Here is a 12,743-nt window from a genome sequence, read left to right as displayed (position 1 = left end):
TCCTATCAAACACATCAGTTCCATGAAACTCTAGGAAATACATCAGTCAAAACCCTCTGTAAATTGGAAGTAAGAGAAACTTGTCACTGTTTATCTTCAATACAAATACAGATATCCCAGCACTGAAGGAGTACGTAGCCTGCAAATTTCTCCTGTAGGTGGAGAGAAAAAGGCAACTCCAAAATATATTCTTTGTTTGGATAAAAAAAAAAAAAAAAAGTCAGATGGTGCAGCAAACTAGTTTTTCTCTCACTTTTCTGGAGAAAGAAAAAGGATTGCTTTTATTGCTACAGCAGACCTGGAGGATGTCCCATTGTGTCTTAAGGTCATTGCAAGAAAAGCTATTACATGGGATAGTTTGGATGGTGTGCTAATACTGACAAGTGGGTACCAAAATAGATGTTTCTTATTTTAGGATGTGCAAATCCTATGAGGGACTGTCATTTTATGGCAAGTTTACTAGACAGGCTTGTCTAGCTCATATCCTCTAGACCATGAGAACATGATGTATCATAGGAAGGGACAAGAAACCATAATTTATACTTATAGGATGAGCAGTACTGTGCAGAAGCATTTTGTTAAGCCAACAATCAGGCGTTGCTTAAACTCTCAAGTATTTGCTCCTTGGAGCTTGTGGACGAGTTTTTATCAGCAGGTCTGCACTGCTGTCCATCGTTATTTCCCTTTACGCACGTTCGGTGACAAACACATGAGTTGCCAGAGTGTGGGTGATGGTTGTTACCCCATAGGGAGCAACAGACATCTGCAAGCTGTGTGCAGGGCAAGCTCATAACCTTGGAGAGATTTCATGGGAATGTCATGCTCACCAACTTCCTGGTTGTTCCTCCTCGAATTTGTCATTAGCATATTCTGCACTAATAAATCTTTTCATTGCTCAACCAACTCTGTAGAGACTGCCGGGGGAGTGTTTGATTGCAACATTTTTTCTGTGAAAAATGATTATTAGACAATAAAGTTGGCAGAGTTAAACACTGGGAGTGGGTGCTCCCTCATTAGATCCTCTTGAAAAGATTTGAATTATTTTTGCTTTTGCCATTATTTGATTAGCTCTTGTTTCAAAACCTAGATAGGCTTGAGCGGTGGGCCCAGGTGAACGTCATGAGATTCAACAAGTCTAAATGCAAGCCCAGGGTCAAGGCAACCCCCACTACCAATACAAGCTGGAGGATGAAAGGATTGAGCAAAGCCCTGCTGAAAAAGCCCTGGGGGTGCATGGCAAGCTGGGTGTGAGTCAGCAATGTGCCCTTGCAGTCCAGAAAGCCAACAATGTCTTGTGCTGCACCAAAAGAAAGTGGCCAGCAGGATAAGGGAGGTGATCCTGTCCCTCTGTTCTGCAATGGTGAGACCTCACCTGGAGCACTGTGCCCAGATGTGGAGTCCTCAGCACAGGAGAGACATGGAGCTGTTGAAATGCACCCAGAGAAGGGCCATAAAAATGATCCCAGAGATCATAGGAGCACATCTCCTATGAGGACAGGCTGAGAGAGCTGGGGCTGTGCAGATGAAGAAGGCTGTGAGGTGAGCTGAGGGCCGCCTGTCAGTATCTAAAGGGGAGCTACAGGAAAGAAGGGACAGACTCTTTATCAGGGTCTGTGGTGACAGAACAAGGGGAAATGGCTTCAAGGTCAAAGAGGGTAGATTTAGTTTGGATATGAGGAAAAAGTCTGTTACAGTGCAGGTGATGAGGCACTGGCACAGGTTGCCCAGAGGTGTGGTTGATGCCCCATCCCTGGAGACTTTTCAAAGCCAGGCTGGATCAGGCCCTGGGCAACCTGATCACAGAATCACAGAATGGCCAGGGTTGGAAGGGACCTCAAGGATCACGAAGCTCCAACCCCCTGCCACATGCAGGGCCACCAACCTCCACATTTCACAGCAGCCCAGGCTGCCCAGGGCCCCATCCAAGCTGGCCTTGAACACCTCCAGGGATGGACGGGGCATCCACAGCCTCTCTGGGCAGCTGTTCCAGCACCTCACCACTCTCACAGCAAACAACTTCTCCCTGAAATCCAACTGAAATCTGCCCTGCCTCAACTTCCAACCATTTCCCCTTGTCCTGCTGTTATCTCCCCTTTCCAAGAGCTGACTCCCCTCCTGTCTGTAGGCTCCCTTTAGGTCCTGCAGGCTGCACTGAGGTCACCCCGCAGCTTCTCTTCTCCAGGCTGAACAAGCCCAGCTCCCTCAGCCTGTCTTCATAGTGGAGGTGCTCCAGTCCCCTGATCATCTTTGTGGCTCCTCTGGACCCTCTCCAACAGCTCCCTGTCTTTTTTGTACTGGAGGCTCCACACTTGGATGCAGTATTCCAGATGGGGCCTCAGAAGAGCAGAGTAGAGGGGGACAATCACCTCCCTGTCCCTGCTGGCTTCCCCTCTTTTGATCTAGCTGTGGTGTCCCTGTGCATGACAGGCAGTTGGACTGGATGGCCTTCAGATATCCCTTCCAACTCTAAGGATTCCATAATTCTATGATTCTAAATGTGGTTGAGCTTCAGCACAGAGATTTATATCTGAGCAGCTAACCTGCGAAATTGCATTTGTTGCTCCTTTTAACTTAATTTAATGTTTTAAGGACAGTGTATAAATACATAAGCATATCTTAAAGACATGTAAAATAGGAAACATTTTAAACAAAGATTAAAAATATAACCATGCACACATGATGTTGTTGCACTTCTCTCCTTACTTTGACTGCCTGCAAGAACATGATGTGTTTTGGCCAGACCATTGTCAAAACAGACAGAGATTAATTATCGTGGCCATTTGTTCTCTTACGAAAAAGACAAAAATAAGTCATGAGTCATGACAACAGCGAATACAGTGGAGCCAAATCCTGTGTCCTGTTTGCCATTTTCTAGCCTCTGTGTAGAAGAAAAGATGTAACTTTGGGAAATCATATGATGCTATCTTGAGTACCTCTGCAGTATTTACACAGCAAGGGCAGCCAGTGTCTGGCATTGCCTCTAATGACATGCAGATGTGTTCTGGGGGGAGGGTGTCCTACTGCAGGCTGTGGAAATGGGGTGATGCTGGATGGGGCTGAGAAGGGTTTGTGTGTATCGGTAGATATGAGTGCAGGGCAGAGATGTAACTTTAAAACACATCAGGACTGAGAAATGAAGGGAAAACCATGGCTTTGCTCAAGCAGAGTCCTTTGCCAAGCACTTGGCCTTTATTAGCAGGCAGCTATTGGGTACTGACAATGTTCTTAGGTGCTATGTGTAGAGGACAACCCATGTTATCTGCATGCTCAGTGCCAGGCTCTACTGAGATGGACAAAGATTGGCCACACTGTCCCTTTGGCAAATACAAATGCCATGGGAGCCTCCTACCCTCTTCAAGAGGTGCTTCCCTAGTCTGGAGGGATGAGGATGAGCTGAATACCTTGTTCTTGTGGTGTAAATTAGGCAGGTCCAGGTGCAGGCATTGCTGCCCAGCAGAGAGCTCTCGGGATGAGCCTATTTGAACTTAGTGTCCCTCCTTTTGGACTCTACAGATAAGGTGCTCCACTGATGAACTTGAGCAGAGACGACCACAGACCGATGTATCCCCCAGCTCTGGGAGCATGGTGATGCCAGACAGAAGGCATTTGAGGTCAGCCCTGCTCATGTGACATGAGCAGAAAAGCATCAGGATGCTCTTTTAAAATCGTTGCTGGCACACATCTCGCGTGTCAGGTCATTCCTTCACACAAAAACATGTGTGCACTTCATTACAGCCACGTACCTCCCTCCCTTCCCCTGCCTTGCCTGGATCCCCTGCAGTATCCTGGGGTGGAAGCCCAGGGTTTGGGGGCTGCATTTGGGCTCTGTAGCAAACTGCTTCCAGCTGTGGGCAGTGGCAGCCGCTGCACAGCTGTTCTCAGCCTTCTGATCCCTAAATGAATGGGATGGGTGGGGAGAGGCTGATCCTTAACTCTCCCTGGTTTTGCTCACAGTGGCTGTAGATATTTTGGCAACAGCAGATCAAACGTCTCTCTCTGAAAGGTTAAAATCCTGCGAACCCAGATTCCTAAAGCAAATTTACTTTTGTGTCAAAAGCAGTTCTCAGCAGGGACTGGGGTGCCCGCTGCTCCTAGATGCCAGCGGGACAGTGGTGCTGGACTGGTGTTCCTAAGGGAAATAGAAGCATCTCAGTACAGTTGGTGGATACAACAGGAATACCTCAGTGCTCACAAATGGGACTTGCAGACATTGCTCAGAGTGGCAGTTGTGCCCCATCTCTGCAGACACATCCAAGGCCAGGGGATGGGGCTCTGAGCACTTGATGGAGCTGTGGTTGTCTCTGTGCTTTGCAGGGAGTTGGACTAGATAACCTTCAAGGGCCTCTTCCAACTCAAATGACTCTATGAATTCAATTACTTGGGTCCCAAAAGCTCTCTGCAGTCACAGAATCGTAGAACCATAGAATCACAAAATCAGAGGATCATAGAATGTCTTGGGTTAGAAGGGAGCTTGACAACCATCTAGTTCCACCCCTTGCCACCCATCAGATGAGGTTGCCCAAAGACCCCTAATTTCTGTACCACAGACACACCCAGAACTGGAGGCTTACTTCCCCACCACCACGACTGGCACAAGCCACCGTATCCCAAGGATCCCCAGGCATAGTATAACCCAGGCATCTGTCTGGAGTCGAGCTCAGTATAAATGGCCACGACCACATTTGTTCTTATGCTTGGTGACTTCCACAGGGCATGGCCTCTTTCTTTGCATCCAAGGGAGGGAGCTCCTTTGGAAAAATCCAACCCTGCCCTGCTGGTAGATTGAAAGATGCTTTTTGCTTGGACTTCCGTAGCATTGCTGTTTTTCATAGAAAGACAGACTGAAATCTTTGAGTTGTAGCCAGGATGAGCTAAGGACATGAAAGAAGCATGGCTTGGAGGGAGGGTATCTTTGAATGAAACAGCTGGAAAAGGGAGGTGGGGTTCCAATTTCAGAGTTCATAGCTTCATAAATATCTGTGCTTTCCACATATACAGTCCAATGAAAGAGCCTACCTGCCCCCGAAGCCTTGAAAATCTTTGGAAGAAGATCAGGCCAAGGAGAAGCAAATCCATTCTGCACTAAAGATTGATTTGTCTGAGTTTGAATTAAGAACAGAAAGAGGAGGGAATAATCTAAGGAACAATTTTTCTTCTATTTATAGCCACCTCATGGTCTGCTGTGCAGATCAATTAACGCAGTCAGTCAACTTGTGCTTTAAGATCCAGCTACAGTGCTGGTCCCGCCCAAGCCCTAAGATAATTCATGAACACGAATAGATAAGAGAGAGACAGCTTTGAAATCAGTGCTTTACACGAGGGCTAGAGATGATCAAGATCAGTGCAACAATTAGTTAAAAAAAAACCCATAAGCTGAATGACTGCGCGGTGCCTTTCTGTCTGAGGTTCAGCTGGTGGATTCAGTCCCTTCAGTCAGAATTAGCCCTGGAAAAGCTTTTGTTGGCTGTGGAGTAGAGATGTAAGCCTAGCTGGATGGTTCAGCTTCACTCTGCCTCTGTGACTATTTGTCAGAAGAGGATCTTTTTCTTCTCCCGACAGAAAGGCTTATCCAGTGCAGATGGGAGGAGAGCGGAGGAAATCTCAGCATCACTGAAGCCAAATCTTCCCTTGACCTCACAGGGTCAAGATCTCACCTGAAGTGCACAACGTGCCTTAAAATGCTGCTGGAATGGTAATTACACAAAATGGACCCTGTGTTTCTTTTGAGGAGGATGGAAGGGAAGGAGAGAAATAGGAGAGGAAGAAGAGAGGAGTGCGCTGTGCTCTCTGGTTTGATGCTCAGGCATTGACCTGCAGCGCGTATTTGGCAAGGGATCTGATGTACAAGCTGCACAAATAAGAAAACAGTCTGTGTCTCCTCACGTCACAATTCATAAATGCTGTCAGTGTACATCAGTGATCTTAAAAGAAGTACTTCCATCTCCTTTGAGGAGGCCAAACGCATCGGGACCACCGTTGTAACATGGAAACCTGAAGGTGACCCGATGAGGCAGACCTGTCTAATCCAATATGCAAAAAATGTTTGATCTGGGAGATTTTTCTAACCTTGAAACTAAGGCATCTCATAATAAATTGCAGAGAAGACCAAGAAAACACATACCCCATTCCCTATCACCTGGGGAATAATCGAGAGCAGAGGGAAAAGGGCCAGAGGAGATTCAGGTTGACTTTAGGTGGGGCACTATCCCTAGAGGTGTTCCAGAACCATGTAATGTGGTACTGAGAGAATGGTTTAGTGGGGAAATATTGGTGGTATGTGGACGTTTGGACTGGATGATCTTGAAGGTCTTTTCCAACTTTGGTGATTCTATGATTCAGTGCTTCAACACTGAGGCCCCTCTTTTTACTCCCTGCTACTCTCCATTGCTTCAAAGTCATGAAGTGCCTTATTCAACATGGGCCACATTGAGACCAGATACAATTTTTAACGTGATCAGACAATTGTATGCACTTCAGGGGAGCTACAGCGATGGGTTGGCTTACATCCACTTTAAGCACATGCTTTATGTCTTTTCCTGAGTCAGGGGCTGCTCTTGCTCCCATGGGAGTCAATGGGAGCACAAGACTTCCAGACAAGCAGAACCACGTCTTCCGTTGTTGGTAAGCAAAAAGACAAGCTGCAGCCCCAGAAAGGCAGCAAACACAAGTCTGGAACCAGTTATCGGGACACTTTGCTTTCAGATGAGTATCTGGCGATTTTTCAAAGTGCATTTCGCTGAACTAAGAGAGTGGGGGAAATGCTATTTAATACTTTGCTTTTAAAACCTGCTTGGGAGACAGGTGTTGCTTTGAATCCGCACTGTGGAAGACAACTGTACGTCGGATTCCTGAGATGGATGCGAGGCAGATGAAGTCCAGACCACAGTAATGTCATGTTCCCCAGCAGTATCGCTGTCCTGGGACACCAAAGGCAAGCCAAAGTTCACACACGGCTTGAAGGCACCACTAGCTAGTTTGCAGCCAAAGCAAAAAGATCCATCATGGGTTTTGACACCTTCTCTTTAGAAATCTGTGTTCAGGCCATGTTTGCAAAAAGCACCCCGTCTCCAGTATTTACCATCAGAGGCTCAGATACATTCATGTGCTAGAAGTGCCTAATTGTGGCTAAGTGCCTTGTATCAGCTTCTGGTCTCGGGGCACTGCAGACCCCACTTCAGTCTCTTTAGCCACACAACCGAGCGGCACAGCCTCTGGAAGAGGCAATTCTGCCCCATTTTCACAGCTGTTCGCACTTTCAACCTCAAAAGCTAGCCCAGCTTCTGGCTCTACAACAGATCGGACATCCAACTTGGAGCAATACAGTTTAAGGGCTGCTCCAATACTTGCAAACGAGGGCACAAAAGCAGAAGCAGCAACAGGCGAAGAGAAGATGCTGATTGGTGGCACACAAACCCTCTGCTCCATGTAAGTGGGGAATTAATGCATCCGACCATTACCGGCTGCAGTGATTCATTACAAGGTTGATGCGGTGCTCGGTTCATTGGATGTTGGCCACGTTTTGGGAGCTGGCTCCAGCTCTGTGGGATTTCTCACAGAGAACCTCCTGCATGTTAGAAGCCTCCCCCTTTCTCCCAGCACATCTTTGGTTGTTATCAGGCATGCTAATTTATGCTGTCCTATTATCTTCCCCAGGTACCGGAGTCCGATTTCATTGGAAGCCCATCACAGTCTTATCAACCCCACCAACTTCAGAAGAGCTCCAGCTGCAGGACTGATCCAACATATAAACGCCAGGTCCTGTTCCAGGAAGGGAAGGAAATCATTGGCTGAAATTCCTTACAGACTTGCAGATATATCTCAGCATGCCGAATGGACACGGAAGGATTTCACAGGGAGAACATGGAATAATTCTCAAAATTAGACATACAACCACCACTCCGTCAGGTTCGCTGCAGTAGAGCAGTAACTGGTTTGTGCTGTTCGCGGTTAATGTTTGCTATTGTTCTAGCTAGCTTCCAAAGCTTCAAATCAAAGCTTGTTTTTGAGGTGCGTTGGTTACTCTTCTGTCCATCAAACACCTGTGTGCAATAGAGGAATACTTTGGGATAGAAAATGGGCCTAAGCCCAAGACCTTATTGTTCTCCACAACTCCCCAAAAGGAGGTGGTGGTGAGGTGGGGGTTGGCCTCTTCACCCACATTACTAGTGATAGGGCAAGAGGGAATGGCCTGCAGTTGTGCCAAGAGAGCTTGGATTTTAGGAGTAATTTCTTTTCTGAAAGAGAGGTCAGTTGCTGGAATGGACTGCCCAGGGAGTGGTGAAGTCATTGTCCCTGGAGATGTTCAAGGAACATTTACATGCTGTACTGAGGGACACGGTTTTGTGGGGAAATACTGGTGGTAAGAGGATGGCTGGACTGGATTACCTTGAGATCTTTTACAACCTTGGTGATTCTATGATTGCCTGCTGTTGGGACCATCAGTGCCTGCCAGCACCCAGCTTTGGTAGAACAAAATCTCCTAAGTGTTCCAATTTCAGCTGTCACACCAGCAATCCTTGACCTCAGATGTCTCCTGCTCCTGCTTGCACACCTCTATGGATCCAACGTGCACATGCACAGAACATCCCATGTGAATTCTGGCACTTCTTTCAGCAGAGCTCAGCAACGGCAGCAAAGCAGTGCCAGGCACTCAGGCCTAACTGCCTCAGACATCATCCCAAGCATCTGCCTGCATTATCTTCCCATAGCATTGGAATACTTCTGGAAAAACAGGCAGATGTAGTGCCATAGTCACACTTCAGCTTGAAATCACCTCCGCACCCCACCCTTCTCAATTTACCATTAAGAACTATCTGCTAAGGCAGAACACCAAAATACCTCTCTAGTTCTGAAGCTGTCAAAAATATTAAAAAACATCAGAGGCTCTGTTGCAGCCTTAAAAAGAAAGAAATAATTGTAGCTGTGGTATTGGTAAACCTACAAGGGTTTTCTCTTAATACTTCTAGCTACCACACAACCACGAGATCTGTCATGATATGCATTTTTCCTTTTGGGTATAACCCATACAAGCTATCCCATATGCTAAAAGATTGATGTTTAATACCTTTTTCCAGATGTTGTCTGGGTTAGCTACATATTTAACACATATGCAGTCTATAATTGCATTAATATTTCAGACCCATGTCCAGGTGAGCAAGGCTGCCTCCATCACCTGCGCCCATCGGTGACCAACAGAGATCTGACAGGTTGCCTTTACAAACCACCTCTCAAACCTCTCTGACTGCTGGCTGATTGCTCTGGAGAGCATTTAAGCAGCTACACATCCCCAATCCTGCTGATATGTGCAGCTTGATGTTTAACTGCTGAATTCAGTGCTGTTAATATACAGTTGTACCTTTTTTTCCTCCATGCATTTCCACCAACAATTGCTCCAAACACCCAACCTGTAAGAGCTGAATGGAAGATCAATCACTGAAGAGGTGGTGAACACCTCCAAAAAACAAACAAACAAAAAAAACGGAACAACCAGAACATGAAAGTAATCCTCTCATAAGATGACTGGCAAATGCTAACATTAAAAGCATTGAGAATAGCTGATAAAATTATTTAAATACTGACATCTAACTTCATAGATCTAACTTAAGGCATGTTCTCACTAAGCAGTACTTGGAAAAATTCTGGATTTGGAAAGACTGTCGCCACAAATAGAAAGATGCATTCACTCTTTTCAACAATCCCATCCTTACCATTCAGAAGAAAAAGCAGTAAGAAAATGAAACCCTGTTCTGAGATGTGGTCAGGAATCCATTGGGTTACTCCAACCCAAGCCAGGGCTGCTCTGGGCAACACAGCACACCAACTCACCCCCTCTCCAGAAGGAACACCAAGTACCACCATGGATCTCAGAAGAACTGTGGGCTCAGCACGTAGCTCCATAAAGCCCTGCATGATGATGTGCAAGGCTGAAGGTGAGCTATGGCACAGTATGAACACACCCATGCATTTAGCCACCAGAGCTGCTCAAGTTCTCACCACTGTACCTTTCACCAGCTCACGTTAACTCACACAACGTGCCTAAGGGTTGCTTGAAGATGAAGGCTGATCGTGGCTTGAAACAAAGGCCAGTTCTAAAAGCTGGACAGAATAAATAACTGATGGTGATCAGAGAGACAAGCAACAGGATGAAGTTAAACTGACTCGCATCACGAGCACTGAATGTTCTAACATTCTAACATAAAGGGGAATGTTTAGCTATGTGCAGGAGAGAATCACAGAATGGCTTAGGCTGGAAGGGACCTTAAAGATTATCAAGCTCCAAACCCCCAGCTCAGGCTGCCCAAGGCCCATTCATGGCCCTGGGCACCTCCAGGCATGGGGCACCATAGCTCTGGGCAGCAGTGCCAGAACCTTACCACCCCGAAAACACTGTTTTATATAGACCAGAATTACCTTGCATGAGTCCTACCTGTTATAAGACAGTTTTTTTTGAGGGGAACGAAAAAAGTGGGGAAGAATGATAATTAATGATAATTTAATCTGTATCGTGACAGAGATCTGGGTTGGGGTGGATTTTGTTTTAGTCAAAAGACAAACATAATTATTTTTGACATTCCAGGTTTATTCAAAAGACATTACTCTGCAGGCATCTACCTTACAGATCTTAAGACTGATAAAACACCAGGAATAATGTGATGATCCTAGTAAATGAAGACATGGCTAAAATCATGATGTTCTTCTTTTAATGAAGTGTTGGAGATTTCAATCTTCGTTTTTTTTTTTTTTAAATTCCTTGACAAAGCCATTCATACCTACAGCATCAGAAATAGTCCAGTAATGGAAAAAAAGTGGATGAGATACAAACAGCAGACTATGCTTGCTTTCTGCAACTGATGGCAAAAGCTGCTGGAGAAGTATCTGCATACTTGAAAAACATTACATCAGTGATGAAAGGAATTTTGTGCTTTAATACTTTGACTGAAAAGTCTCTTTATCCAACATGAAATCAGCAAATCTCTGCTGGAGCTCCTTTTCTCTCTCCTGCTGTCGCTGCACATCTTCCTTCAGACACTGAAAGGAAAACAATCAATCAGTCACATGTCTGCAGATCTTTAGCAAAGGTTAGATTTCAGTTCCTTCTGAGGAAGCTGAGATACAAGAATACAAAATTACTTTAAAAACTACAGCATTTAACATTCTGATCATCTTATTTCAGCATCCTGTTTTTGACAGCATCTGATATGAAATGCTTCAAAAAGGGAGGTTTCACATTAGGAACTTCCCTGTAAAAAACAGTTATCTACTATTCTCCTCTTCCATGAGTTTTTCAGAAACCTTTTTAGCCAACCTTCTTCAGTACTGCCTGCAGTACCTTCCTGCAGTAATGCCTTCCACATACCCTGTTCTGCTAATGCTGCAGTGGGTGAATGAGAGCTACTGCTGGTTCTGAAACTGCCAGCTACTAGCTCATTTTATATCCTTTCACTCTTGTATTTCTCTTTGAAGCTCCTCTTTCCTCCTCAAAGTCATCCTGATTATTAGAACCAGCAAGGCAGGCTGGTATTACACAGGGGCAATGGTCAAGATCACAAATGACAGAGAGCCAGCAACAGGACTCAAGGCATAGAGCCTGAACACCGAGGACAGCTCAAAACTGAAACGACACTACAGCTACTTAGCTTCTGAAACTGTGGCCATGTTAAAATTCAGTTCCAAAATGATGTTATGATATCAGTTTATAGAAGTCCATTTATCTGCAAATCCGACAACAACACAGTTTAAGAGAAGAATACAATCAAGGTTTAAAAAAAAAAGAGAATTTCACTATAAATTCGGATTCACTGACTTTTAAGGTAATAGAAAGCTTTACACAACTTGCAGATCTACTCTTAAGTTCTAGCAGTAATTAAAAACAAAACAAGCCGAATTAAGACAGACACAGAACCTCTGCCGACATGCATAGCAGAAGATTAATAAAATAAACCACACGAGGAAATAAAATAAAAGCAAAGTTAAAGAACACGCTAGTAGATTGGTACCAGCTTGTAATATGTCACAGAATCTTTGATAGTGAAATGTGCAGCAGAGGAGCCTGGTAATAGGCAAAAGTATAATTTAAGAAGACCATTAAAAACTTGGTACAAACTCAGGCTGTGAATTTCAGAGTTTGCTCTGTAAAAACATCCTTCCCACAAAATGTCTGTGTTTGATCTAAGGCATCACATTGAGGAAACTCACCTCCAGTCTCCGTGGAATAGCAGCATCTTCATGTTTCTTCAGTTCCTCAAAAGTACGCAGCTCCAGGTGTGCCTGCTCTATTTGGTCCCACAAATCATTCAGCTGTTTGATGAGGCCCATTGCTCGAGACTGATAACCACCAAGCAAAATCTTCAGCTTCTTTTCCATCTTGGCAGCCCTCTTTGCTTCAGTTGTCATATGACCTCTGTTTATCTGTCAGAATGAAATCAGGAATTGTTTTAATTATCCAGAAAGTTTAAAAAAAAAAAAAGTCAAAATCTGCTGCACAGCATGGAGTTGGAGTTCTTTGATTTCTATTAACACATCATCCACTGCACATTTTACAACAATCTAGAAGAGATTTCCAGATTAAGATCTGTGCAGTGCAAGTAGGCTTTGAAGGAGTGATTACACGTTAGGGGTATAGCTTTACAGATAGGAATTGTTGCTGTTGTGAAATAGGCAGTCAAGAGATGTATATGACAGCTTGCTATGCCACCCCTCAGTCGCACAGATGTTCTGTGCCTCAGCAAAGGAAAATGGATGAA

At 45.0% G+C, this 12,743-nt stretch overlaps 1 protein-coding gene across 1 annotated transcript; it reads right to left on the bottom strand.

The window, feature by feature from the left end:
* Nucleotides 1-10,744: 10,744 nt before the first annotated feature.
* Nucleotides 10,745-12,436, bottom strand: LOC104910043 (cell division cycle 5-like protein). The gene is made up of 2 exons (XM_010708154.2): nt 12,196-12,436; nt 10,745-11,028 (listed from the first exon to the last, which is right to left on the bottom strand). Exons 1-2 carry the CDS (start codon nt 12,391-12,393, stop codon nt 10,924-10,926), a joined length of 303 nt encoding a protein of 100 aa, XP_010706456.1. The 5' UTR covers nt 12,394-12,436; the 3' UTR covers nt 10,745-10,923.
* Nucleotides 12,437-12,743: the final 307 nt, after the last annotated feature.

This window comes from Meleagris gallopavo, chromosome 2 (genome assembly GCF_000146605.3).
Source record: "Meleagris gallopavo isolate NT-WF06-2002-E0010 breed Aviagen turkey brand Nicholas breeding stock chromosome 2, Turkey_5.1, whole genome shotgun sequence".
NCBI classification, from domain to species: Eukaryota; Metazoa; Chordata; class Aves; order Galliformes; family Phasianidae; genus Meleagris; species Meleagris gallopavo.
Note: the sequence above shows the minus strand (reverse complement) of the source record. Positions and strands in the feature narration are given on the sequence as shown.